General features: G+C 42.8%; 1 protein-coding gene across 2 annotated transcripts in view; it reads left to right on the top strand.

Moving 5' to 3' along the window:
- Positions 1–24,272, top strand: part of LOC127655841 (nectin-2-like) — a 110,012-nt gene extending 85,740 nt beyond the window's left edge. Inside the window, exons 7-10 of one of the 2 annotated variants that reach the window (XM_052143843.1) lie at positions 20,332–20,461; positions 20,677–20,749; positions 22,499–22,573; positions 22,808–24,272. In XM_052143843.1, coding sequence (XP_051999803.1) covers positions 20,332–20,461; positions 20,677–20,749; positions 22,499–22,573; positions 22,808–23,005 — 476 coding nt within the window. In that variant the 3' untranslated portion in view covers positions 23,006–24,272. The remainder of the gene's footprint in view (positions 1–20,331; positions 20,462–20,676; positions 20,750–22,498; positions 22,574–22,807) is intronic. The other variant, XM_052143844.1, reaches the window with a different exon arrangement.
- Positions 24,273–27,833: the final 3,561 nt, after the last annotated feature.

Consider the following 27,833-nt stretch of genomic DNA (forward strand, 5'->3'; position numbering starts at 1 on the left):
TAACATAACCCCCCCTCTAAGGAACGGATTCCAGACGCTCCTAAAAAAGAAAAAAAAATACCCAAAAAACAACAAGACAATTGTCCAAGGAGTGAGGGGGGGCAGGCAGACCAAGGAGGGCACAAGGGGCAAACAGACAGTCCAAGGGGCCACAAGGGGCAAACAGACAGTCCAAGGGGCCACAAGGGGCAACCAGACAGGCAGTCCAAGGGGGCACAAGGGGCAACCAGACAGGCAGTCCAAGGGGGCACAGAGGGCAAGCAGGCAGTCCACGGGGGCACAAGGGGCAGACAGGTAGTCCAAGGAGGCACAAGGGGCAGACAGCTAGTCCAAGGAGGCACAAGGGGCAGACTGGCAGTCCACGGGGGCACAGAGGGCAGGCAGGCAGTCCAAGGAGGCCACAAGACGGGGACTGGATCAGGTGGCCTGGGAGCTGGCCACAGGGCAAGGACAGGTTCAGGAGGCCTGGGAGCTGGCCACAGGGCAAGGACAGGGTCTGGAGGCCTGGGAGTCGGCCACAGGACAGGTTTGGGAGGTCTGGGAGTCGGCCACAGGACCACAGCCATGGGGAACTCCGAGGGCGGAGCCGTGGTAGGCGGAACCGTAGAGGGCTCTGGAGACGGAGCCGTGGTAGGCGGAGCCGTGGGAGGCTAAGGAGGCGGAGCAATGGTCGGCGGAGCCGTGGAAGGCTCGGGAGGTGGAGCCGTGGGAGGCTCAGGAGGTGGAGCCGGGGGAGGCTCAGGAGGCGGAGCTGGGGGAGGCTCAGGAGGCGGATCCGTGGAAGGTGGAGCCATGGGAGGCTCTGGAGGCAGAGCCGAGGGAGGCGGAGCCATGGAAGGCTCTGGAGGCAGAGCCGAGGGAGGATCAGGAGGCGGAGCCATGGAAAGCTCTGGGATTGAAGCCATAGAAAGCTTGAGGGGCAGAGTCGAGGAAGGCTGGAGAGGCGGAGCCCCGGGAGGCTCGAGATGCGCTGGCTCTGGGACGGTCGAGGCTACAGGCGCTGGGTCTGGGACGGTCGAGGCTACAGGCGCTGGCTCGCTGACGGTTGAGGCAACAGGCACTGGGGCGCTGACGGTCGAGGCTACAGGCACTGGCTCTGGCTCGCTGACGGTCGTGGCTGGCATTGGCTCTGGCTCGCTGACGGTCGTGGCTGGCGTTGGCTCTGGCTCGCTGACCGTGGCTGGCGTTGGCTCTGGCTCGCTGACCGTGGCTAGCGTGAACTGGGGAGCGGAAGCTTTTCCTCTCCTCCTCCTCCGGGCAGACGAAGCTGGCAGGGCTGGCTCGTTGACCAAGGCAGGCGTGGGTGTTGGCTCGCTGGCAGGCGTGGCAGGCGTGAAGGGACGAACCATGGACGACTGGGGGGTCACAACTGTGGGAGGAGAGGCAGGGTCCTCCTCAACGACGCCTACAGTGAACGGCTCCACGAATTCAAGTAGCATCCAGCCGCACGTCGCCGGTGGCAACCGCTCCTTGAGCAAACTGTTCAGGTTAGCCCTGAAGAAAACCACCAGGGAGGAGTCCGGGAAGTCCGCGACACTCGCCAGCTCGAGGAAATCGTGGATGTGGTCCTCCACAGGATGGTCCTCTTGCATGAGGCTAAGCAGAAGACAGTTTGCTTGTAACACCGCTAGATCCATATTTGGTCGATCGTTCTGTAGCGTTAGTAGGAGGAGGCAGACGAGGAGTGCGGATCTAAGTGCGGGTTTTATTTATCAAGGTGAAAACAAGACAGACAGGAACAAAGGAAACATCCACGATGGGAAAAATGAAACAAAAACATCAAAACATCAAAAGGGTACATGAACAGGGTGAACTGGGCTGAACATCGACTTCCAGACAGCTACAAACAACGATTGACAAGGACTGGAGGAACAGCAGGGTTTAAATACACAGACACGATAATGACAAAATGACATGCAGGTGAGAACAATAACAAAGTGCTGGCAGTGATGAGGGCTGGGAATCATGGGAATTGTAGTTTGTGACGGTGACAAGAGAAACACAGAGCAGACAACCGGGGATCGTGACACTGGTCAGCATTCCTGTCTTGGTGAGATATTGTAAACTGTATTAATTGATCAATCCAGATGCAGTAAGTACCAAATATTTAGATATATAACCCTGAAAAAAAAGTGTAATATATACAGATGTGCTTGAGGAGTCTTAAGTCACAAGCCAGGACATTTGCGTTTTTTGTAAAACTCTTTTATTAAAATACCCGTGAACCTTCATTAACATCCTTCATGTGCTCTTATTCTTTCACTTTTGTTTACTGTTTTGTACATTTTCCCCCAAATGTGTTTAATTCGTATGTACACATTGTGGATTGTGTTATTTGCATAATGGACAAAAAGAATATGGAAAAAACAGACCGGCTTGGTGTCAAGTGGCTCAAGTTAAGACACAGCTCATAACTTGAATGATCCCATAGCACATAAACAATAGAGAAGTGGGCGATGCTAAACATGCTTCTCCCAAACTTTTTTAGGAACTCTCCCAAAGTCATTATGATTGAGCTAACACTGCGGAAAAGTGCTGTAGTTGCCCTTTAATGTTTGATGAGCTGTATTATTCACAATGTGGGTGTTTGGGAGAGAAAAGTTATGAGACATTACAAGTTTAAAAATAACCTTGATGATTGAGAGAATACGGGGATAAGCCGAAAGTGTGGTGTTTCCTCAACATTTCATTAGCAGTATACAGATGTGTGTGTTTAGAAGAAATTGTCTGTGCGAGATCACTGGTTTAAAAATAATTGTGATGACTGGAAGGACACTGGTGAGAGCCATGTTTAACACTTGAAAGCAATGTGTGTTTGTTTTAACCAGTGAATTACATCTGAATTGTAATAGATTGCACTTTTAGGTAATCTAATACAGTCACTTACGTATTTGGATTATTTATTGCATGTTTCTATTTAAAATACACATTAACAATCCTTCTACCAAACATTAATAAACATTAAATCAAACAGTAATTTATTATTTGTCAGTCCCTGCCAACTCCCCAAGCCAAGACTGTGTGTGTGTGTGTGTGTTTGTTAGTGTCAGGGACATAGTTTTGCCTGCATTGCATGGGATCAGCCAACAGTCCCCACAAGACTAATAAACATAATAAATAATGTTTTAGAGAAAATATATAAATGCTTGTGTAAGGGTTTGGTTGGGGGTGGCAGCAAACAATTGAATTCAATGGAAAGTAAAGTACCCACAATGATAGAAAACTGTTGTGTGTGTATGCTGGATGAAAACTGAGTGGATTGGACATAGCTGGTCAGAGGTTAGAATCAGCCTGTGTCAGAGTTGAAAATATTGAAAAATCGCCTGTCTGACGTCAGGAAATTCTTCAAGCTCTGGGTGTGGAGGGAGCAGTGACCTTGGAGATGTGGATCCAGCAGCCTCCTCCTGTGGCTACTGTCTACTGCCTTAATACGCAGTGGCAGAAACCTCACTGCCTCCCCGGAGAGACACACATACTCATGCACACACTGAAACTCGGTGTCGCTGACATTTGTTTAAACCTCCGACAGTTTAATGCTTGGGCAGAGTCTGGGCCTCAGCTGTGATTAGTGCTGGGCAGAGTGTGATGAATGAGACTGCTGAAGATACACACACACTCACACACATGGGCGTAGCAGTCATTTTATAAATGGGGGGGACAGCTGTCAGTAGGTGGCGTGCACAGACCCAACACTTACGTTGCAGTATTAATACATTAATGTATAAGTATGATAAGTATTGTTGTTGACTAGAAGCTCCTGTCACCTAGACAAATTCCTTGTATGTGTAAGCATACTTGGCAATAAAGCTGATTCTGATTCTGATTCTGATAAGTATTATATTACTATGTATGTATTATTTAGTTTTAATATTTGTAGTATTAAAAAATTCAAGTATTGAAAAATAATTGCAACATTTTGTGAAATTAGTTGCAGAAATAAAGGGCAAATTGTGGAGCACTTGCTCCTGTTTCACACATGACAATAAAAGACTAAGCTCAAGCTGGTCCTGAATATATTATTGAATCAATTATAATAATGACAGTTGTGTATGTGCAATTTATTTTTTCATTGTGGGATTTAAATGTGTTCAAGTGGCTTGAGTGTTTTGACTACATTCACCAAAATTCGTTCAGATCCATTTAATGATTCAGTGACCATTTCTGGTGATGCCAGAAGGTGGTGACAAATGAGAGCCTTGAGAGCCTAATGAGTTAGTCACTGATTCAATGATCAAAAGAAAATGTTAATCCTTTAAAATGTCTCCAGACCTACAAAGAGACTTTAGTAGAGGTTTTGAGGGGGAGTATCCCCTAGGGGTCAATCTTGGGAGCCTGAGACACCTCTGATTTTTGATAAAAGGCCAATGGGAATTGGCGAGTGGTATTTGCATGCCACTCCCCCGCACATACGGGTATAAAGGAGCTGGCATGCGAAACACTCATTTAAGGTCCCAGCCATTTCAGAGGGTAGTCCAGCGTTGTGGTAGGAGGGACACAATGTCTCGTTCCCTGAGGTTACGGAAGTAACCAGGACATTCCCTATCTGTCACTCACTCAACGTTGTGTTGATGAAGTGACACTAGGGGTTCCCTTCAAAATGCCACAACTAGCTGAACTGTGTTATGTGAACTGACGGTGCAAGACGGGCAGACTACTGAGTGCCCATAGCCAGTGCACTAGGCTGACACGTAAACACCCCCAACGCTGTTATGAGCATCGAATGGCCCTTCAAGGACAAGTCGACTGCCCAAAAAATAGGGGCAGGCTAGCCCAGTCATGCATTTTTCCCTCTTTTCTTCTTTTTCTCCCCAAAAAGAGTGAACATTTGTCAGCCGACTGGGACCACCACTCCTAAGGGGAAGACACTGCAGAGACCACACCCCTCCCAGAGAGAGGGAGAGGGGGAGGGGGGGGGGGGTGCATTTTGAGTGGAAATACATCACATTGTCTTGCCAAGTATTTTTTGTCTGAAGTATGTCATGTGTAGAAGTCCAATGGTAGATCCTTCCCAATGGGGGAGGAGTTTATACAAACATGGTGACTGGGGCAGAGGGGCCTCAGCCCAAGGACCAACTCTGCTCTGATTTAGCGGAAGATATACGTCGCATGGGGTTACCTATGGGGAACTAGCCCATGCTGAGCACCTACCCCAGTACAGGGCTCAGTTAGCAGGTGTACTGTGCCGGCAGCGAGTTTCTCAGCAAACCTGTCTGCCACAGGGCTAGGAGGATGTCATCCAGGAAGCACATTTTGTGAACACTACTGGGACTCAACAGCGCACGTCTTCAGCTCAGTGGAGGTGAAAGACGCTCAATACACCCAACCCACTGTCCCGAACTTGCCTGTCCATGTCTGCTAAGACACAGGATGAAACCGGCTCAACCTGGAGATTGTAGAAACTCTCAAAGGTGTTGGGTGTTACCTAGCCTACTGCTCTGCAAATGTCTGTTAGAGAGGTACCACTGGTCAGGGCCCAGGAGGCCACCACACTCCTAATAGAATGGGCTCATAGCCCTTTGGGAGGCGGCACGTGCTGGGGGTGATATGCCATAGCAATTGCATCAGTGATCCAGTGGGCAATCCTCAGGATCCTGTGAGAGTAGCCAGACCGAACTCCAGGCACGTTTTGCTGACAGAGAATGCTTGCAGGTCACCTACCCTCTTGATGGAAGTCTTTAAAGAGAGTGCCTTAAGCTCAGCTGACCGAGAACCAAGTCTGGGTGGGCCAGTAGGGTGCTACTAGGACGACCTGCTCCTCCTACTCCCTGACCTTGCACAGGGTCTGTGCAAGTAAGCTCACTGTGGGAGATGCACATTTGCACAGTACAGGGGGCCTACTGTGTGCCAATGTGTCTATACCGAGGGGTGCCTTGGTCAGGGTATACCAAAGAGGACAGTGGGAGGATTCTGGGGAAGCAAACAGGTCTACCTGTGCCAGCCAGAATCGACTCCAAATCAGCTGGACCACCTGAGGTTTTAGTCTCCTCCCTCTCTTGTGGGTAACCTGTCATGACAGCAAGTCTGCGGTAGTGTTGAGGTCGCCCTGGATGTGAGTGGCTCACAGCAACTTGAGGTGCTGCTAACTCCAGAGGAGGAGACGCCGGGTGAGTTGTGACATAAAATGTGAGCGTAAACTGCCTTGAGAGTTGATGTAGGCCTGGATCAAGGGCCGGAACCTCTGCAGGGCGAGCAGTATTGCCAATAACTCGAGGCAGTTGATGTGCCAATGTAGCCGTGGGCCCGTCCAGGAGCTGGCGGCTGTGTGCCTGTTGCACACAGCGCCACGGCCCATCTTGGAGGCGTCTATTGTAACCACCACGTGCCTGGAGACCTGTTCTAGGGAAACACCTGCCCGTAGAAATATGAGGATGGACCAAGGGCTGAAGAGGCAGCGACAGACCAGTGTGATAGCCACGTGATGTGTCCCATGATGTCATACCCATCTTGGGACTCGAGCTTGGAGCCAGTGCTGAAGCATATGCTTCTCATATGCATCAACCCGAGCGGTGTGGCTACCGCTGAGGATGCCATATGCTCCAGGAGCCTCTGAAACAGTTTCAGTGGAGCCGCTGTCTTCTGTCTGAATGCCTTCAAACAGGTCAGCACCAACTGTGCACACTCATTCATGAGGCACGCTATCATCGGGACTGAGTCAACTCCAAACTGAGAAAAGAGATGCTCTGAACCGGGATGAGCTTGCACTTTTCCCAGTTGACCCAAGATTGCAGCTGAAACTGGGCGGTGGCCTGGTGCACTGAATCATGTAGCCAAGTTGGTCTGTCCGGGCCAGCCATCGCGACAGGTTGGAGAACGTAATTCATGCGTCCAAGCTCTGGATGAGGGGGACCAAGGGGAAAATCTCATCAGACGTATCGGTGGTGGTGCCTCACGGTGGGGCGGAGCCAGAGGTGCCACATTGAAGAAACTTCAGCCCTGTGGCTGTGCTGAGTCAAGGCACATTGAAGCACTTACCTGGCTCCTGATACCAACCAGAGGATCGGTCGGGGAGGGGGGAGGAGATATATCGTCACCTCAGTCTGTCGAAACCATCTGGGTATGGGCATGTTTATGCCGCAGCTGGGCGTGCAGGGGCAGGGGGATGCCGCTGGAGTGCCGAACCTACCAAAATGGAATTGTGGATGTTAGTCATGATGCACACCAGGTATGTGACCCAGGGAATGAGAAAACTGCTCTTTTGTTGAATTTTTGGGTACAGTAGCTACTTGAGTGTGGGGCAAAATTAAATGAGAATGAAACAAAATATTCTCCTCCCGGCCCTCTACCGGAGGACTGAGTGGTCTGTCTACCAGATACGAAACAGCAGGTCTCCTCGTACCTTGGTCGCCTGTCTCAGGGGTGCTTCGAGGTCTTCATCTTGGTGGCCGGCGGTGAGACGGGTGGCGTCTGCTTCCTGCGGGGGGCTCGACAACGGAGCGGTGCAGAAGCAGGAGGACGCCCTTGGTGACGAGCAGACAGGGTGCAGGATCTTGAGCTGCGCCATGGCAGGATGTGTTGAATGGAATCCATCTGCTGCTTCACTGCCAAGAACTGCTGGGCAAAGTCCTCGACGGTGTCGCTGAATAGGCCAGCCTGGTAAATGGGGGTGTTAAGGAACCGTGCCTTGTCTGCCTCTCTCATCTCGACCATGTTGATCCAGAGGTGGCGCCCAAGAGACAGTGCCGTGACCTTCGTCTCCCAGAGGGTGAGGTCATTCGCCGAGCGCAGCTCTTGCATCAATCCAGGAGCGGAACTACCCTCTCTCTTTCAGCACCTTGGCTTGGTGGACTTGCAGGAGAGCCTAGGCGTGCAGGGCAGACTCAGCTTGTCCAGCAGCAACATAGGCTTTGGCTGGCAGGGACGACTTAAACCTACAGGCCCTGGAAGGGGGTTCGGGCGCCCACACCAGGTTGTGGCGCTCTGCAGGCAAAGGTTAACCGCGAGCACCTTATCCACTGGGGGCATCACCGAGTAGCCCCTGGCTGCCCCACCATCGAGGGTAGTGAGTGCAGGAGAGCTGAAAGATCGGGACCGGGCAGTGAAAGGTGCCTCCCACAACCACGTCAGCTCCTCATGCACTTCCGGGAAAAAAGGAACTGGGGTGTGGCTGTGAGCAACGCCGTGGGCCCAGTAACCAATCATCAAGCTGCAAAGGTTCAGGGGAGAGCGCTGCTAGCCCAACCATACCTGAAACAGGAAGCCCAGCCGAGGCTTCCGTGTCTGACTGGACGAGCCCACTCTCGGAAATTCATCACCTTCGCGGGCTATGAACAAGAGGTCGAACTCGCCCTGAGACGAGCCGGCGCACTCATCTGGAAGCCTGTCCGGGGCAAACGAGTGTGCTGAGGAATGGGATGTCTGTGGGGATTTACCCAGTGGAGGTGGTCCAGACACGAAAGACAGCGATCGTGGCCGTTGGAAGGCGAGAAATAACGGCCGCAACCAGGAATAACACACAAGCGGAAAGGCATCTTTAAAAAGACCTCTGCAGTGCACCAATGCAGAGGGGGGAGAAAGCTGCTGTATTGCGCCGTCAGGTGAATGGAAAGGTGAAGGGAATTCAGCTAAATGAACATCAACCGCTCGGCTCCGAAGAGAAAATCTGAATGAGCGGTTCGCACGCCAGCTCCTTTATACCTGTATGTGTGGGGGTGTGGCATGCAAATACCACTCGCCAATTCTCATTGGCCTTTTATCAAAGATCAGAGGTGTCTCGGGCTCCCAAGATTGACCCCTGATTGAATGATTGAATGTTGAGTGAGTGACAAATAGGGAACTAAGACTATACTGAAAGTGAAAACTATATTATACTGTAAATAGAATACAATAAACTAATATTGACCACTATTGGACAAATTGTATGGTTAGAGTAACTATGTTAAGAAATATAATGTATGATCGTTCACTCCAATATTTGATGTGAACCTGGTGTATCATCAATTGTCATATTATATTAACTTATATCACACAGAGCTAAACTTTATCTAGCAAAATGAATAGAAATAAATATAATGTGTAATACAGTTATAAACAGGGATCTTGCTAAACTAGTGCTATTCTAGACTGTCTGACTGATGTCCTATTACGTAAGGGTTTTTTTGGCTCATGAAACTCACCTGTGATTGACTGGATGTTTGCTCAATCAGCTCAAAGTAGAAACTAGCAAAGAACCATATATAAATCCACCATTTGGACCCCATGTCCCCCATGTCTGATATGCCTTGGCGCACACACACACACACACACACTTGTGCCGCATTGTCATCATGAAGACTGATGGGGTGAGTCAAATTGCATTGCGTACATGCAGCATATTACAGTGCTCAGTGCAGCTCCAGTTAAATGAATGGTGACCAGTTCAAAGTCAGAGAAAGAGAATGCATCAGATAAACCCTTCAGCATGATGATAACACATCGGCTGTGTCCAAAAGCTAAGGCAGTTGCCTTCCCGCTTTACCGTCCGTCATAGACTTCAGGCAACTTTTTTTAAATGAAGGCACCTCACAAGGAGACTGGCTTCCATGTCACCGTTATGTCATGTCTTATGATCTAAAACACATTTAAGTGAGCTTTAGAGATACTCAAGAAAATATCTATTGACTCCTATGCTTATTTCTTGGTTGAAATCCCTTCCAAAGGTGACAAGAGTCCTGAGTAACACAATAATGGAAAAGGGGGTATTTATACATTACTTTTAACTGCTTTCAGACGGTATTTTTTTTTATTATTTTCACCAACCGCAGAACTACACACGCAGGATTGTAGGATATCACAGACAGCATAGGATGCATCATGCAAAAGCAGAATTTCAGCTTTTGGAAACAGCCGTTCGCTCTCATGTGTTCACCTGAGGCAATATTTGAGGGTTTTCTATGAGTTTCAGATAGGTTGGATCCTCCATGTGAGTGGGTTACAATGTTTGTCTTTGAGTCAGATGTGTCATCATTTCTTTGATCTCTATGCCTTTTTTCTTTTTTTTTTTCTCTCTCTCTCTCTCTCTCTCTTACTGGTATTCAGTAGGGATGCACCGAAATGAAAATTCTGGGCCGAAACCGAAAATCCAGGATGCACTTGGCCGAAAACCGAAACCGAAACTGACATTTTTACCTATTTAATTGTATTAATTTTATACTTTTTCATTAATTTCATGAATTTAATTAATCTGAATTGAAAAACTACAAACCAATAAAATAAATCACACTTTTATTGAAAGTAGCACACCAAAATTGGACAAAAAATATATTAAAACTATATTAAATATTATTCTTCTTTCAGTTCTGTAAAAATCACATTTTACAGATTTTATTAACAATTATCCAAATAATGTCAAGTTTTAGAAAACTATTATATGCAAAACAAGAGTCAAGAAATTAACTTAGCTAACATCTTTCAAAAAGTTTAAATATGCAACAGTAATTTTAATTAAAACAAAAGGCAGAACACAGAATGGCAGAGGGCCTCTATTCCACTGATCTATATATATCTATAATATATAATTATATATATATATAGATCAGTGCTCTATTCTGTTTATGTAAACGTATGTACACTTTAAGTGAAAATGATTGTGCAAAACAACAGTAATTGAACTAAATCCAACCTCAACTGTAAACGACAGATGTATCCTCGAGTGAAGAACAAGTGTAATGTAATTGCTACACATCATATTGGACCGCTTTCTATTTAAGTACAAGTGACCGGTTTCTCTTCAAGAACAAAAGTTGCTAAATTTTCTGACAGTCTCTCCTGTCAGAAAGCTCATCAAGAACATAAGATGCTGCACTGAACAGTCTCTCACTCTCTGTGCTGGTGCTTGGGCAGATAAATACCTGTGCGCAATCCGCGCAAGCAAAGGAAAGCGGTCTTTGTTTATGCGCCCGTAGTCAAGGAGATTGTCGCTTCTGGCGTAGTTCAGCTATACGTCTCAAATTGTGTTGTAGCTGCGCTAGTTGTGACATTTTCCTGTAGAATCTCTTGCTGTATTCTGTATATATATATATCTTGAAAGTTCTGCTGAATAAACACTGCAGATCGCAAATTTGATGTCCTTATCAGAAACTTTGAAGAATTTCCACACCGCTGACATGATCGGCCTTTGTTTGGTAGCGCTGTGATAAGGGCTAGATCGATCCAGATTGAAATCTGAGCACTGAGGGGCGGGGCGAGGAGGTATATATTTTCGGCTCATATTTTCGGCCTTTTTTCTCTTTCGGCCGAAAACCGAAAGTGCTGAAAGTGCCATTTTCGGCCGAAAATTTTCGCCGGCCGAAATTTCGGTGCATCCCTAGTATTCAGTATGCATTGTCTCACACTCTGATGTCAAATTCCACTCAGTCAGAATGGTTGCTGATAATATAACTCCATTAAGAATTTATCTGGATGCTTGGTTTCCCTTCTACATATGCACACACAAACACACACACACACACACACGCAAAAACGAACACACTTTCTTACCCTATTTGCAAGCTTGCTTTGACAGAGCATCATGTCTACAGCCATAATCTCTCTAATTGCTTATGCCTTTTCACATTGTCACATCCATAATTCAACTTAAATTGTTTATTCAACAAATTAATCCTATCAACCTGCCACTTTAGACACAATGTGTGAAATAGGATTGTGGCGGCAGAGATGGGTCATGTGACCTTATGCTAATCACCATAACTGAATTACTGCAAACAGTGCTTTCAAAATGCTTTTAGTTTCATTTACTCTAAACTAAGAGCAAAGGCAAGGGAAAGTGGGATAATGGAGGGAAATTCTGTTTTTGTGTTAATAATAATAATAATAATAATTTCAAGATTATATTGGATGGGTGTTTGAAAACCAGGTTACATGTGTGAATGGGAATCTGTCGGTTTTTAAAATAAATCTCATCTGCGTTTGGTATTAAAGGGATAGTTCACCCAAAAATTACAATTCTCTATACTCTATATTCAATAATTTAATCTCCCTCATGTCATGGCATGTATGTCAATCCATGCATCATATCACGTGGCTCACTATGCATGACACCGTCGAGACACTGGAGGCTCACGCTACTCTTCGCGAACCACGTACAGCTTACCACATGCCCCATTGGGAGTGAGAACACCTTATCACCCCATACTTTGTAAAAATATGAATAATGTGATTTTCTGCAATGCAGTTTGGTTGACAATTCTTGACCAAGTGATCATGGCTATTGACAATGCATTAGACTGTTGTTATAAATGACCCATTAGCTATTTAAATTATTTGTCATCACAATGGTAACAGTGTATGTGTTGAAAAGTTACATAACAAAAAATTAAATAAAGATAAATCTCTTAATTTTAAAATAATTTATCTAAAATGTAAAGTCATTTTTATTTGTATAGCGCCTTTTCACAACACATTATTTCATCATTTCAAAGCAGCTTTACAGAAGATCAGGCATCAACAAAAGATAAAACTGTAATGTCTATAATGTCTATGAGTCATCATTGTGTAATTAGATAAAATTATCGAGCAAGCCGAAGGCAACTGTGGCAAGGAACACAAAACTCCATAAGATGTTGGTTAATGGGAGAAACCAGTCTCACTGTGGGGGCCAGTTTCCATCTGACATCATGCATATAATGCCAATATTACTTATGTATAGTGCAAGTCATGGTTTAAAATTATTAAACTAAGTAAGTGTTAAGGGACAGTGTTTAAACATAGATTTTGTATGAACTGTAAGATTAATGACTAATGTTTTTGAAGTCCATCCTGTATTAACTGCAGAAGTTCATATAGATGCAATTGTCCTTTGTTAATTGGCTGATGAAGGCTTTTGTTGGCAATTGATAGTCTATGTATTCCATTTCAAGAGTGAAGTCCATCAATAGATCGAGGTGATGCAGGCAGAGATCAGTGAGGTGCATCGTAGTTCAACCTGGCCGGTAATTTCGGTGAGGTTCGGGGTGGTCCATCCTAAATCCAAGGTTCAGACAATGTCTTATGGTTGGAGTTGGCATCAGTTCATCCTCTGAAGTATCATAATAGACTGAAGTGATGTTTGGCTGGCACTGGCTGCATTTAGTCATCATCATTCAGCGACATGTAGCAGTGGAGTCCAACACGAAGCAGGAATGGAGCTGGATCCAGATGGTTCTGGTGACCTCAGTATAGGAGTCCCGAGGTTGAGACAGGGAAACAAATAAAATAATATTAGCATAGACACTATTCAGTTATTGCAGCGTTATAGATCATGATCAATCATGATCATTGTTTCTGGTTTCTGGTTCTGGCAGCTCTAACTAAAGCAGCCTAATTGTGAGTTGAAGGATAAATTTGGTGTATGCCTGGCTAAATAGTCAAGTGGTTTTTATTGTCGTTTCAACCATATACAGTTAGTACAGTACACAGCAAAACAAGACAACGTTCCTCCAGGACCATGGTGCTACATAAAAACAACAAAGGACCAACATAGGACCACATGAGACTACACAACGAAATAAAATACCTATATAAAGTGCACGTGCAAACATGTGCAAAAAGTACGGGACAGTACAACAAATTACTGACAATGAACAGGACAATAGACAGTGCAGCGCCGACCAGTACTCAGTAGTGCAAAAAGATGACAGTTTCTAAAAATGTAAACATAACATACTATGAGATAATGTTCTATGCACATAGCAGTTATTGAGGTAGCAGACAGTTATAAAGTGACAGTTATTAAAGTGCAACTCAGGACACGTGTGTGTCAAACCAGTCTCTGAGTATTGAGAAGTCTGATGGCTTGGGGAAGAAGCTGTTACACAGTCTGGCCGTGAGGGCCCGAATGCTTCGGTACCTCTTGCCAGACGGGAGGAGGGTAAAGAGTTTGTGTGAGGGGTGTGTGGGGTCAGTCCACAATGCTGGTTGCTTCTTGGGATACAGTGTTTTTTGTAAATGTCTTTGATGGAGGGAAGAGAGACCCCAATGATCTTCTCAGCTGTCCTCACTATCCTCTGCAGGGCTTTGCGGTCCGAAACGGTGCAAGTCCCAAACCAGGCAGTGATGCAGCTGCTCAGGATGCTCTCAATAGTCCCTCTATAGAATGTAGTGAGGATGGGGGTTGGGAGATGTGCTTTCCTCAGCCTTCGAAGAAAGTAGAGACGCTGCTGTGCTTTCTTGGTGATAGAGCTGGTGTTGAGGGACCAGGTGAGGTTCTCCGCCAGGTGAACACCAAGAAATTTGGTGCTCTTGACGATCTCCACAGAGGAGCCGTCGATGTTCAGCGGAGTGTGTTCACCTTGTGCTCTCCTAAAGTCAACAACCATCTCTTTTGTTTTGTCGACATTCAGGGACAGGTTGTTGGCTCTACACCAGTTCGTCAGCCGCTGCACCTCCTCTCTGTATGCTGATTCGTTGTTCTTGCTGATGAGACCCACCACGGTCGTGTCATCGGCGAACTTGATGATGTGATTCGAGCTGTGCATTGCTGCACAGTCGTGAGTCAGCAGAGTGAACAGCAGTGGACTGAGCACACAGCCCTGGGGGCCCCAGTGCTCAGTGTGGTGGTGGTGGAGATGCTGTTCCCGATCCGGACTGACTGAGGTCTCCCAGTCAGGAAGTCCAGGATCCAGTTGCAGAGGGAGGTGTCCAGGCCCAGCAGGTTCAGCTTTCCAATCAGGTGCTGGGGAATGATTGTGTTGAATGCTGAGCTGAAATCTATGAACAGCATTCGAACGTATGAGTCCTTATTGTCTAGGTGGGTGAGGGCCAGATGGAGGGTTGTGGTGATGGCATCGTCCGTTGAACGGTTTGAACGATCACGCAAACTGCAGTGGGTCTAGTGAGGGGGCAGCTGGGTCTTAATCTGCCTCATGGCGAGCCTCTCGAAGCACTTCATGATGATGGGTGTAAGTGCGACGGGACGGTAGTCGTTGAGGCAGGACACTGAAGACTTCTTTGGCATGGGGATGATGGTGGTGGCCTTGAAGCACGTTGGAACAACGGCGCTGCTCAGAGAGATGTTGAAGATGTCGGTAAGAACATCTGCTAGCTGGTCTGCACATCCTCTGAGCACTCTGCCAGGAATGTTGTCTGGTCCAGCAGCCTTCCGTGGGTTGACTCTACGTAGAGTTTTCCTCACATCTGCCGTGGTAAGACAGAGCACCTGGTCGTTGGGAGGAGGGGTGGACTTCCTCACCATCACATCGTTCTGCACTTCAAACCGAGCGTAGAAGTCGTTCAGCGCATCTGGAAGGGAGGCATCTTTGTCACAGGCAACTGATGTTGTCCTGTAGTTGGTGATGGCCTGGATGCCCTGCCACATGCGCCGCGTGTCACCGCTGTCCTGGAAGTGACTGTGGATTCTCTGGGCGTGTCGCGCTTTGCCTCTCTGATTGCCCGTGACAGTTTGGCCCTAGCTGTTCTTAGGGCTGCCTTATCGCCTGCTCTGAAGGCGGAGTCTCGGGACCTCAGCAGCGTGCGCACCTCCGCAGTCATCCACGGCTTCTGGTTGGAGCGTGTGGTGATGGTCTTGGAGAAAGTGACATCATCAATGCACTTGCTGATGTAGCTGGTCACTGATGCTGTGTATTCCTCCAAGTTGGTAGAATCGCCATATGTTGCAGCCTCCCTGAACATGTGCCAGTCAGTACACTCAAAACAGTCCTGAAGAGCAGAGATGGCTCCTGCTGGCCAGGTTTTCACCTGCTTCTGAAGCGGTTTTGTGTGTCTGACTAGCGGTCTGTATGCTGGAATTAACATAACAGAGATGTGGTCTGAGTAGCCGAGGTGGGGGCGGGGCTCCGCCCGGTGCAGCGCCTGGGATGTTTGTGTAAACAAGATCAAGCGCGTTAGCCCCTCTCGTTGCAAAGTCCACATACTGATGGAATTTAGGAGCACTGTCTTGAGATTTGCATGGTTGAAATCTCCGGCGACAATAAACAGTCCGTCGGGGTGAGCGTTCTGCAGTTCAGCTCATAGCCCCATACAGTTCACAGAGCGCTTCCTTAGCGTTAGCGCTGGGGAATGTAAACTCGGTTATGCAAACAGTGGTGAATTCCCGTGGTAGATAAAAAGGTCTGCATCTAACAGTCACAAGCTCCAACAGCGATGAACAGTAACTAGAGACTAACATAGAGTTCTTGCACCATTCCGTGTTGATGTAAACACACAAGCCACCACCGCGAGTCTTACCGCAGAGAGCTGTATTTCTGTCGGCACGAAACGAGGCGAGCCCGTCTAGCTGAATGGCGGCATCCGGAACTCTGTCGCTGAGCCACGTCTCCGTGAAAACAAAGACGCAGCAGTCTCTAAACTCACGCTGCGTAGCCTGCTGGAGTCGGATATAGTCCAGTTTATTGTCCAGGGAGCAAACATTTGAGAGCAGGATAGGCGGGAGAGCCGGCCGGCTAGGGTTTGTTTTTAGCCTAGCATGGACCCCGCCCTCTTTCGCGCTTCGCTTTCGCGACACCGCTACGACGTCCTCTCCCCGGCCACCGGCATCAGGCGACGCCGAGGGCTGGAGGCCTGGTCTCCGCAGCAAGCCGAGTACGCGTAGCGCCTCCTGCAGGTCATCATGCAGCTTGGTTTTTGCATGATTCTTATATTTGAGTAGTGTCTGGCGATGGTAGACACGAGCACTGGTTGCTCCGATGTCCATGTGTTGCAAAAGTCGGGCTTTTTTAACAAAAATAGCACCGTTGTGGATCCGGAGTGGCCGCTGCGTGCTACCGCGCCGCCATCTTGGATTGGTTAATAGATTGGTTAATAAATAGATGAGTCTTTAGTCTAGTCTTAAACTGAGTGAGTGTGTCTACATCTTGAATAGTGTTAGGGAGACTATTCCATAGACCCGAAGCCAAATATGAAAAGGATCTACCTCCTTTTGTGGATTTTGATATTCTAGGAACTATTAACAGGCCAGAATTTTGCAATAGTAATGAATGTAATGGAATATAGCGTGGTAGAAGGTCCCTTAAGTACTGCGGAGATAGACCATTCAAAGCTTTGTACGTTGTTAACAGAATTTTGTAATTAATACAAAATTTAACAGGTAACCAATGTAACAATGATAAAATGGGGCTAATATGATACTATTTCTAGGTTCTTGTCAGAACTATGGCAGCTACATTTTGAACCAATTGAAGTGTATTTATTGATCTTGCTGGACATCCTCCCAGTAATGCATTACAATAATCTAGTCTTGAGGTCATGAACGCATTAATTCGTTTTTTTGGCATCAGCAACAGAGAGCATGTGTCTTAATTTAGCAATATTTCTAAGGTGGATGAACGCTGTTCTACAAACATTGGTAATTTGATTTTCAACGGACAGATTGGTATAAATATAACACTTAAGTTCTTCGCTATTAAAGATGATGTAACAGTACATCCTTCGAGAGACAAATTATATTTTAGCGGCTTATTTTTAGAGTATTTGGTCCAATAATTAGTACCTCTGTTTTGTTGGAATTGAGTAGAAGGAAATTTCTGGCCATCCAATCTTTTATTTCATTGATACACTGCTATTTTGGTGAATTGTGAAATCTCATCAGGTTTTGAAGAAATATAAAGTTGGGTATCGTCGGCATAGCAGTGGACACTTATTCCATGATTCCTGATATTATCTCCCAGGGGAAGCATATACAAGAAGAAAAGCAGAGGCCCTAAGACTGATCCCTGTGGCACTCCATGCTTTACTTTTGTTTGGTTTGACAATTACTCATTTACATAGACAAAGAAATTCATGCACAATTACTCTTGTGCTGCGACAGAATATCTGGTTCTGTTGAGGCTTTATTCCTAACCAATTTAGCCACAGTACTGAATAAACACCTAGGATTGAGTGGCTGAGGACCAGGCGACAGCATGTCCGGGGACCAGCAAGTGAGTTTTTCTCTCATTCTTCTCTTTCTTCCTTTCTGTCTCTCCCCCTCGCTCTTTCCCTCTCACTACCCTCGTCTCTCCCAGATCTCCAGAGAGGTGGGGAAGGCCTGCCGGCAGAAGGACGGTCGAAAGGGCAACACCACCCCTCCAGGAAGGGAGGGGAGTACATCATGCCAGATGTTTCCCCTGCCTGAATTGGGCGGTGGAGGAGTGTGGCGAGGAGGAGCGCATGGCCGGGCCATGAGGGTGCATGGCCGGCACTGAGTCACCTAATCAGAGGGGAGGGGGATAAAGTCGGGGGCGTCAGTTCAAGAGAGAGAGAGAGAGAGAGACACACACGGCCGCTATATGTTTCAGTTCTTTTATGTCATTAAAGTTATGTTGACTGTTCTGCTGGTTCTCGCCTCTCCTTGCCCATCCTGAACCCATTAGAGTTTATTAATGCGCACCGTCCCTGTAAAACTAAACTAAATAAAGTAAAAGTGACATAGCCAACTTCGACTGTGACTGAAGTTATTGCACAGCAATCTGTGTCCGTTCTGTCTGAGACACTGAGACTGGAGTTTATAAACGGAGATGTCATGTTGATTGATCGATTTCTCCTCTGTGTGCTTTCTAGCACCATTCCTCTACATCACACACACACACACACACACACACACACACACACACACACACACACACACACACACACACACACACACACACACACACACACACATTCATATTCTTACCTCATTCTGTCTCCATCTGCAGTGACCTTCACTTCCTCCACACACCTCATATTCTGTCTCTCCATCTCTTTCTGTGTTTGTGGTATACTGCTAAAATCTCTTCCTCCAATGAATAAACTGTCTCCATCATTATGTTTAGTGATGGGAGTCACTCTAGCATGTGCTGTTTCATGAACTGTGTGTAATGCTGTTTATGTGCCAGCATGTATGTTTTGTGTATATATGAGTTACTGCTCGGCTGTGTCATCAGCACAGAGATGTCAACCATCCTCAGCTGAACCAAGCAAGAGAGAAGAGGAAATAGCGCTTTAGGACACGAATCACAGAGTGACAGTGCGAGACAGAAGTAGTGAAAGAAAGACGTGACTGACAAGGCAGATATTGAGTGAGACGTGACGTGCACACAACCCTTCATCCAAGCCCTGTCTTTCTTTTCAATTCCTCGCCCTACAAGAGAATTATGCCTTCTATCCTTGCAAACCGGTCTGTCTGGATGGCCAATATTCTCTTTCTTTTTATCATTCTTTTGGGCTCCTCTCTCTCATAACATTCTTCGCTAATCCATAAACCAGACTTTAATCTTACTTGACAGCATAACACCTCCAACATAATTTTCAGAGAGTTTTTAAAGAGCATATTTATTTTCCCAGGTTCATTGCTGAAAATGTTGCTTCACATGAATAAGTGCAGACAAAAAATGTCACCTTTTGCACACACTGCTTCAGAAGTGGATACTCTGTGTCTGACACAAGGCTCCATAAATGGGTAACACCTGATCTTAGTTCACCTTGCAGTGTCATTTGCCTGCAGCTCTACTATCTCACTCTCTATTCCAGCACAGTCAGGACAGAGAGCTGTGATGACTAGGGTAAGAGATGACACTGGCACATGAAAGGTGTTCTCAATGAAGTTGGAAAATCTCCTTGTACTCCATGATATCCTTAAATCTTTGTTTAAACTCCAACTTCAGCCCATATTAGCAAACTGATATGTGTCTGTTGCTGTAGCTGAGCAGTTCCGTTTTATTCCTGCCGTTCTGTTCAACAGCTGCGCTATACTGCCATCTATCTGCCGTCCAGGGAACAATTGATATTTTCAATTACGTGATTCAAGCCTGCATTAAACACATTGAATTGAAATTGTATCATTGTTATGTATAATTCATGGAAAATAGGAAAATCACCGCGAGCCGCAAATTAAGGGCATATTAATAGCATGTGGTCCCCGGGCCGCGCAATGAGTACCACTGACCTAGAGGTGGGGAGAAACCCATTGACCTGGAGAACGGAGAGTATTCAAGTAAATCTTATTTTAGATCTACATTTAAATTATTGCATTTCGACAACATTGCATTTAGTGAGCGTTTTTGACATTTCATAATTATTGTGGCGTCAGGACCCAGGATTCTGTTGTAAATGTTTATAATAATGTCCTTTATTAACTTTTGTGAAGTGTTATTAGGAGTGGGGGTAGATTTTTGTGATCTTTGTGTAATGTAAGCACTGATACATTTGATGGTCATGTCATACTTTTTTCCCTGAAGTCCACTTATAATGTTATTCAAGGTTTCTTGCACTAGCAATGGTTGTAAATTATTTTTGCACAACCATTTCCACCCTTTTTCTGACAATTTTGTGGGTTTGTTGTCGGGTGCAATATAATTAATCTTGCCCCAACCTTCATTAACAGAAAATTATGTTTTCTATGATATGACCCTTTTAAAGGCATTTCAAAGGTCAAAGTCTCTCTCTCCTTTTCTCTCTGTTTAGATACTCCACTGCCAATGAAGGGTTCCACTACGGGAAGTATTTTTGGTGGTATTCTTAGTGTGCTCATCTTATTTGCCATCATAGGAACCATCATAATGATCGTCCTCAGACACAAGAGGAAAAGTGCAAAGTGAGTGTCAAACTTAAGACTCTCTCTCTCTCTCTCTCTCTCTCTCTCTCTCTCTCTCTCTCTCTCTCTCTCTCTCTCTCTCTCTCTCACTCTTTCAGTGGAGTAATCAATTAATCAGTACTTTTACTGGTACCCTACTTATTAATATTGACCAATGAATGACCTATAAATGTTTTACTGATTGTCTGTGTGTGTTTGTCTGTATACACTCACAGAGGTCCGCCCAGTCACAAGCCTCCTCCTCCCATGAAGTCTTTTTCCAATGCAGACAGAGTGAGTAGAGATGAGGTGAGAGAGAGAGAGAGAGAGAGAGAGAGAGAGAGAAGAGAGAGAGAGAGAGATGACAACACATTACCAGTTTAAAGTTTGGACATGGCTATTCATTACTCATTATTACTATTCCAAATGTTAAAAAGCGATCAAAACTACAGTATGAAATTACACAAATGAAATCATGAGAATTATGCAGTGAAAAAAAAAGAAAGTTAAACAGATCAAAACTCTCTTATATTTTATATTATTCAAAGTACCCTCCCTTTGCCTAGATTACAGCTCTGCAAGCTCTTGGCATTCTCTAAACCAACTAATGAGGTATCAACCTGGCATGTCTTTCAACGTTATTAAAGCAGATTCCATATATACAGGGCCCTTGTTGTCTGCATTTTTTTTCACTATTCGGTCATTTACTCAGCACAAAAGTAATCCATAAGACTGCAATGGTTAAATCCATATCTTCAGAAGTGATATTATACTGTAGGTGTGGGTGAGAAACATATAATTCTTTAAGTCCTTTTTTACTTTAAATTCTCCTCCCTGCCCAGTAGGTGGCGATAAGCAAGAAGAATGTGAAAGTGAAAGTGGAGAATTATAGTAAAAGAGAACTTAAATATTGATCTGTTTATCACTCACATCTATCATATCACTTCTAAAGATATAGATTTAACACTGGTGTCTTATGGATTACTTTTATGCTGCCTATATGTGCTTTTTGGACCTTTATTTTTTGATTTTATTGACCTACAGAGCTGAAATTTTCTTCTAAAAATCTTTATTTGTATTTAGCAGAGGAAAGTAAGTCAAACTCATCTGGAATGACATGAGAATAAGTAAATTATTAGAGAATTTTCATTTTTGGGTGAACTACGCTTTAAGGATGATCACATGTTTTAAAATAATATTCTGTGTTCAATACAAGTTAAGCTCAATCGACAGCATTTGTGTCAAAATATTGATTACCACAAAAATGTATTTCGACTTGTCCCTTCATTTGTGTTTGTGTTTGAAAGCAAAAATCTGGGCTACAGTGAAGCACTTACAATGGAAGATAATGGGGCCAATTTGTAAACATTATAATACTCACTGTTTCAAAGTATAGCCACAAGACTTAAACAGTATGCATGTTAACGTGATTTTAGTGTGATAAAACTTTTCTGTGTAAAGTTGTAAAAAATTTTACAACTTTGTTGCTATGACGACATAACGCTAAAACCCTAAAAAGACCATTAAAACAGTGATTTAGACTTTTAACTTTACAGCTTATATAATACACAATTTTTAACAGAAGAATTAATGTAAGAAATTTTATAAACTTATTCGCTTCACATTTCTGCCATTAAATCCTTAAAAAAAACTGACCCCATTCCTTTCCATTGTGTTAAACTTTTTTTTTTTTTTTTTTTAAGAAAAGGAGGGCTGAAATTCATTTTTGTGGTAATAAAAAATATAAATGCTTTTGATTGAGCTTGACTTGTATTGACCCCAGAATATTCCTTTAAGGTTTTCGGTCTATTTCAGAGAGAAGGAAATTACAGTATGATTTACAACAAGAGCTTTAACAATCTTGTTTCATTTGGCATCAGAGGTAGCAGAGAAAATATTAAAAAAGAGCTATATTCATGTAAATATGTTTTTGTGTGTTAGATAGGTCTGATTTCAGTGTGTTGTTTACTGCTGTTGGCAAGTAATTGTTTCTTGGAGAGTTTATCAAGATTGTACAGTGCATAAATTCACCCTGAACATTACCTTTTAATTTTGTAGCTGACCATCAGTAGACCTTTGGAGTCTGATTCTCATCAAGTGTACTATGAGACAGAGAGAGAACAGCCAATGACAGTAAGAACCCATTTCTCTCTCTCTTTCTCTCTCTCTCTCTCTCTCTCTCTCTCTCTCTCTCTCTCGCTCTCTCTCTCTCATTCCTCTAATCCTACGTGGCATTTAAGATGGTTAATCATACATGTTTAATGGCATGTTCATTTTCCATGCATTATTCAGGCTTATTACTCACAGATCGAAAGCTTCTCTAACAAGTGCTTTCACATTACACTCTAATCAATACTAATTTGACAGGATCTCTCAGAATACTATGATGAGAATGATCATCATGAGCCTTCACATCACAGTGCCTCCTGTTCCGGGAAGGAGAAAGAGTCTCTGTCCTCTTACCATGATGACAGAAATATTGATGAAATGATGGAAGAGGAATATTACATCACATCCTCTGCCACTAGAGGAAGTAGCTTCATGTCTTCAGCTGTGATGGTTTAGGGCAGGAGGATTGTACTGAGCCATGTGTGATGATCAAAAAAGAGAGCCTTTAAAGACCATGTTAACTCAAAAGTAACTGTTTTTATACTGTAACTTGAGCACTATGATTTATACTGTTTTCTTACTGTCAAATTGCCAGTCTAGGGACTGTTTTTGGATTCTGTTAGTATGAAGTATGCGCATGCATCATAGGCTTTGTTTTATTTTACCTAAAGTTACCTAAACACGATAAGACCCCTATTCTACAGGGTGCTCATTTAATCAAGACTTCAATGAGATAATGAAGACATTGTACTGTGACTGTTTGTATACACTAAATGGCCAAAAGTATGTGGACACCCGCTTCTATTTAGTAGGTTATCTTTAGGCCCTTAATGATACGGCATACAGTGACATTGTAGAGAATTGTGTGGCAACAGTTTGGGAGAGGCTCATAAAGAAAAGTGCCTGACCTCACTGATATTCTTGTGTCTGTTTTGGAGCTAACACCTGCTGTCATGTTCCAACTTATAGTGAAATGCCTTCCTAGAAAAGTGGAAGCTGCCAATCGAGGACAGACTCCATATTAATGTATAAAATGTTTTTAATTAAATGTTCAACAAACATATTTGGGTGTCCACATACTTTTAGGCATAATCTGTAGTGTAGATGTAATTGTGGACACATGTATTTTTATTTGTTAATGTGTATACGATGAAGGATTATATTTTAGTTTTATAAGTGCCATTTTTAGGTTGTGTTGAATATGAATGTGTAAAATTACTAAGATAATGTCAGGTATTTGTATTTGTATTTTTAGCCATAAGGACATAATGAGCCAGTGATCAACACTTTATTTTACTGATTATGAATTTAATGGTAATTATTGTTAGTGTTATTATAAGCTATTTGATACATTTTTCTGCAGTGTATTGTAGCATTTTGACAGCAGGAATATTTGTGGCTCCTAACTATGTCAATGAAGACAGAACGTTCTCTCATTGAGAAATCAAAACATCATCTTGATTCAAGTCTCTGTTTTTATTAGTTTGCACATATACATTCCAGATTTCATTTGTCCTGTTCTTAAACTAATTCTCATGTGTTTGCCTTACAATATCATGTTTTTGTAATGATTTCTTCTTTTAGAACAATGCAGGCCTCATGACTTTTAGTTTATTTAACTGCATTGATTTTTGAATTTAGTTTGTTTCTATACTATTACTTTTGGTTGAATTGTTTTGTTTTTACTGTGCTGCTATTGATTGTTCAGAATAAATAAACTACAAAGGTGGAAGGTTGATGTGTTCTTAGGTTTCACTTTCTCTCACTTTCGCGTGCGCGTGTGTGTGTGCATGTGTGTGTATGCGTGTGTGTGTGTGCGCGTGTGTGTGTGTGCGTGTGTGTGTGTGTGTGTGTGTGTGTGTGTTGGGTAAGCAGGTTTGTGGAGTAATGGAATACATGTAACGGGATTACTTTTATTAGTAATCCCGTTACATGTATAGATTACAAAATATTAGTATCTATATTCCACTACAGTTACAATTTAAATAGTTGGTAATCAGAATACAGATATATTCAAAAAGTATTTGATTACTGAAGCGATTACTTTGCATTTTATTGTTATTTATTTAATGTAGTATTAGATGGAGTCTATTAGTCTATTCAGATGGAAAACATTTATCTGTATTAATGACGCAATCAGAGGATGTGTTTGTGTACACTATCTGTGGTTTTGAAGTAAGTTTGGAGCAGCAGATAAACCTTGTGTAAATTGTCACGTGAAAATTTAGCTTTATGCTAAGCTAAAATGCTATTTCTAGGCCTTTAAAATGCACCTATTAAGGTGCATTTTAACTAAGCACAATTAACTAAGCACAATTATATTTTTTTCTCTATAAAGACATTTGATATTTGGGCAATGATGTACCGCAAACATCTTACTCTTGATGATCATTGTTGTATTGTTTTCCTGTAAAAATATCTGAATTTGCTTTACCTTGTTTTAGAATCAACACTACATGCGATGTTTACACTTTTTTCAGAGAATGTATTTTTAATATATTTCTTACTCAGGTCTGTAGCTAGTGGGGTGAAAGGTGATAACGATTCAAGTTTTTTTTTTTTTTAAATAGGAATGGGGTCCAGAATACCTTGCTACAGCCTTGTTTTTACTATGGTAGATAAACAAGTGAAAAAATCTACCAGTGCTGAAGAAGAAGTAATCCAAAGTATTTAAATTACATTACTGATTTTGAGCAATCTAACGGAATACGTTACAAATGACATTTTTCAGCAGGTATTCTGTAATCTGTACTGGAATACATTTCAAAAGTAAACCTCCCAACCCTGTCGGTGAGTTACTCAAAGAAATCCACTACAATACACTACACTAATTACATCTCTAAAATGTAATCCGATTACTTTACTTTTTAGATGAAGTAATCTGTAATAACATTACTAAATATTTTACTTTCTAAATAACTTTTCTTAGAAAAGTTTTTGGTTTTCTGCTCAAATTCATAATGTCTATATGTCCTCATTTATTGTCACACACCCTTCAGCTGTAATAGAAACGCTAACAGATATGAATTTGTATTTTTGATGTATTATACATATTACTTTAGCAAAAGTAATGTACTTAAAAGTACTTTAATTGAAAGTCAGTAACTGTAATGTTATTGCAAGTATATAAAATATAAAGCAATACATTACTTTTTAGACTAAAAAGTAATTAGATCACAGTAAATAATTTCTTAGTAATCAGATACACCTAACATCGGTTTAAGTGTAGTATCATTGAGGGAATGGATGAGTGTTTTGAACTATGTATACATGATAATTTGTGTTATGAGTATTATGTTACACAAGTTATTTTGAGTTATTATTACATTTTAAAAGGTACTATTCCAAGTACACAAGTTGTAATCAAACAGTTCTAACATTTTAATTGTGTATCCATAGATTATATCCTGATTACGTACTAGCTAATCATTCCTTTACCAGAATCATTCCATATACCATTAGACTGATGAAGTACAATGATTTAAGTTACTTTTATGAATATTAAAATATTTATTAAATATGAAACAATTAAATACGTTTTTATTTTTTCATTATTATTATTATTATTATTATTATTTTACAAAAATGTACTTTATAATAGAAGAAAATCTTCTTTCACTTTTTTTAAGGCCAGTACCACCACATTTACCAGTAAGAAGAGGTATTCCATTACAGTCAGAATAAATTATATCTCCAGCCTATCATTCTGGTGCTCCGTTTAATCGAAATCAGCTAAACTAAACATTTCATATGACAAAAGTAACTAAACCAACAGAAGCTGCACCTACAAGCATATACTCACTCACACCACAGGAGAGCGCTCTCTCTCAGACGACGAGCACCTGGAGCTCCTGCTGGTCTAAAAACCACTGACTGCACCACTGTCATGCTAACCGTAAGACTCGTAATTTCTATTTATATAACTTAGAATAATTCTAAATAATGTTTTATTATAGTATACAGATACAGACTTGGTAACCTGCAGTCAACCAACAATCTTTCCTATTCTAAATCACGCAATCAATACATCCACGCATTCCAAGTAATCATACAAGTTTGCAATGTTGCAGCTATTTTGTCTCCTTAATAGGGATAATATGTGTAACACTTAAGAATAAAAAAATGAACGGTAGGTGAAATTCTGCTTCATTCATTTGTTGTTAAACTTTAAATCATCCACTCTAGCTCTCTGTTTTCTTGTTTATGCACTAGTACAGCTATTATCCAGAGAGGATGATAATAACATAAGGACTGAAAGATACCCGGAGCCCTTAAACTCTCAAGAGGTGTCTGGTGAGGATGCATGTGTGAAGAGGAGGATGTCCTCCTGGGGCCTTCACACTAATACTCACTAAACACCCAAGACGAACACCAATAATTAAAGATTGCAGAGTGAACTGTCCCTCCATCTAAAATTCTAAAAAATAAATAAATAAACATTTTATTACTGGAGTAAGGTCATGAAAGTTTTGGATTCCATCATCTTGAAGTTGTGTGCAAAAGTATTTGCGGTTGGGTCCAAAATGACCCATTACATATTAGATTATCTGCATATCAATTGAAGTGAAAAGTTTAATTAATAAATGTGCATGCTTCTCTGTTATTTATTATTTATAAAAAGGTTATTTTGTACATCTAAAAAATGTTTGCTCTTCTGTATTTGCAGTTCAAAACATCAGAAATTACATTTTACATGGATGTACTGTATAGGATAGAACAATACAAATTCATAGTATTCTGTACATATGCTGAATGCAGACAATATTTCAAAAAGAAGCCTTTAAAGGTTTAGTAACCGTGCAACACCATATTGCGATTTGAATTCAATCAATCAATCAATTAATGAAATTCGGCTGGTTTCAGAGCATTTTATGTGGTTTCCCTCGTCCGTTTATGGTGGTTTCTCTGCATTAACGTGAGAACATGAAATATTACATGTTCTTAGGAGTGCCAACCCTTCTATATATTGTGGCTATTATGATGTCTGGATTGTGCATTTGAATTCACAGTTTTTACGAGTGTGTTACTAATTACAAATAAATCACCTTTATCATATCGGAATTTTCATACTATTTGAATTTGGTAATTGCTGGATAAATATCGGCAGTCGATACATCGGTGCATCCCTATCTGCCATGTGTTCTGTTGCAAAACTATTGTTACCCCAGCATGAAGCAAACAAAGCAAGGAAATTAGACCTTTCATACACAGACAATGTCACAAATCTGCTGACCAAGAAATAGTACAGAACCTTAAATATTTCTTAGTCATTTTAAGATTTATT

Source organism: Xyrauchen texanus, chromosome 15 (genome assembly GCF_025860055.1).
Source record: "Xyrauchen texanus isolate HMW12.3.18 chromosome 15, RBS_HiC_50CHRs, whole genome shotgun sequence".
NCBI lineage: Eukaryota > Metazoa > Chordata > Actinopteri > Cypriniformes > Catostomidae > Xyrauchen > Xyrauchen texanus.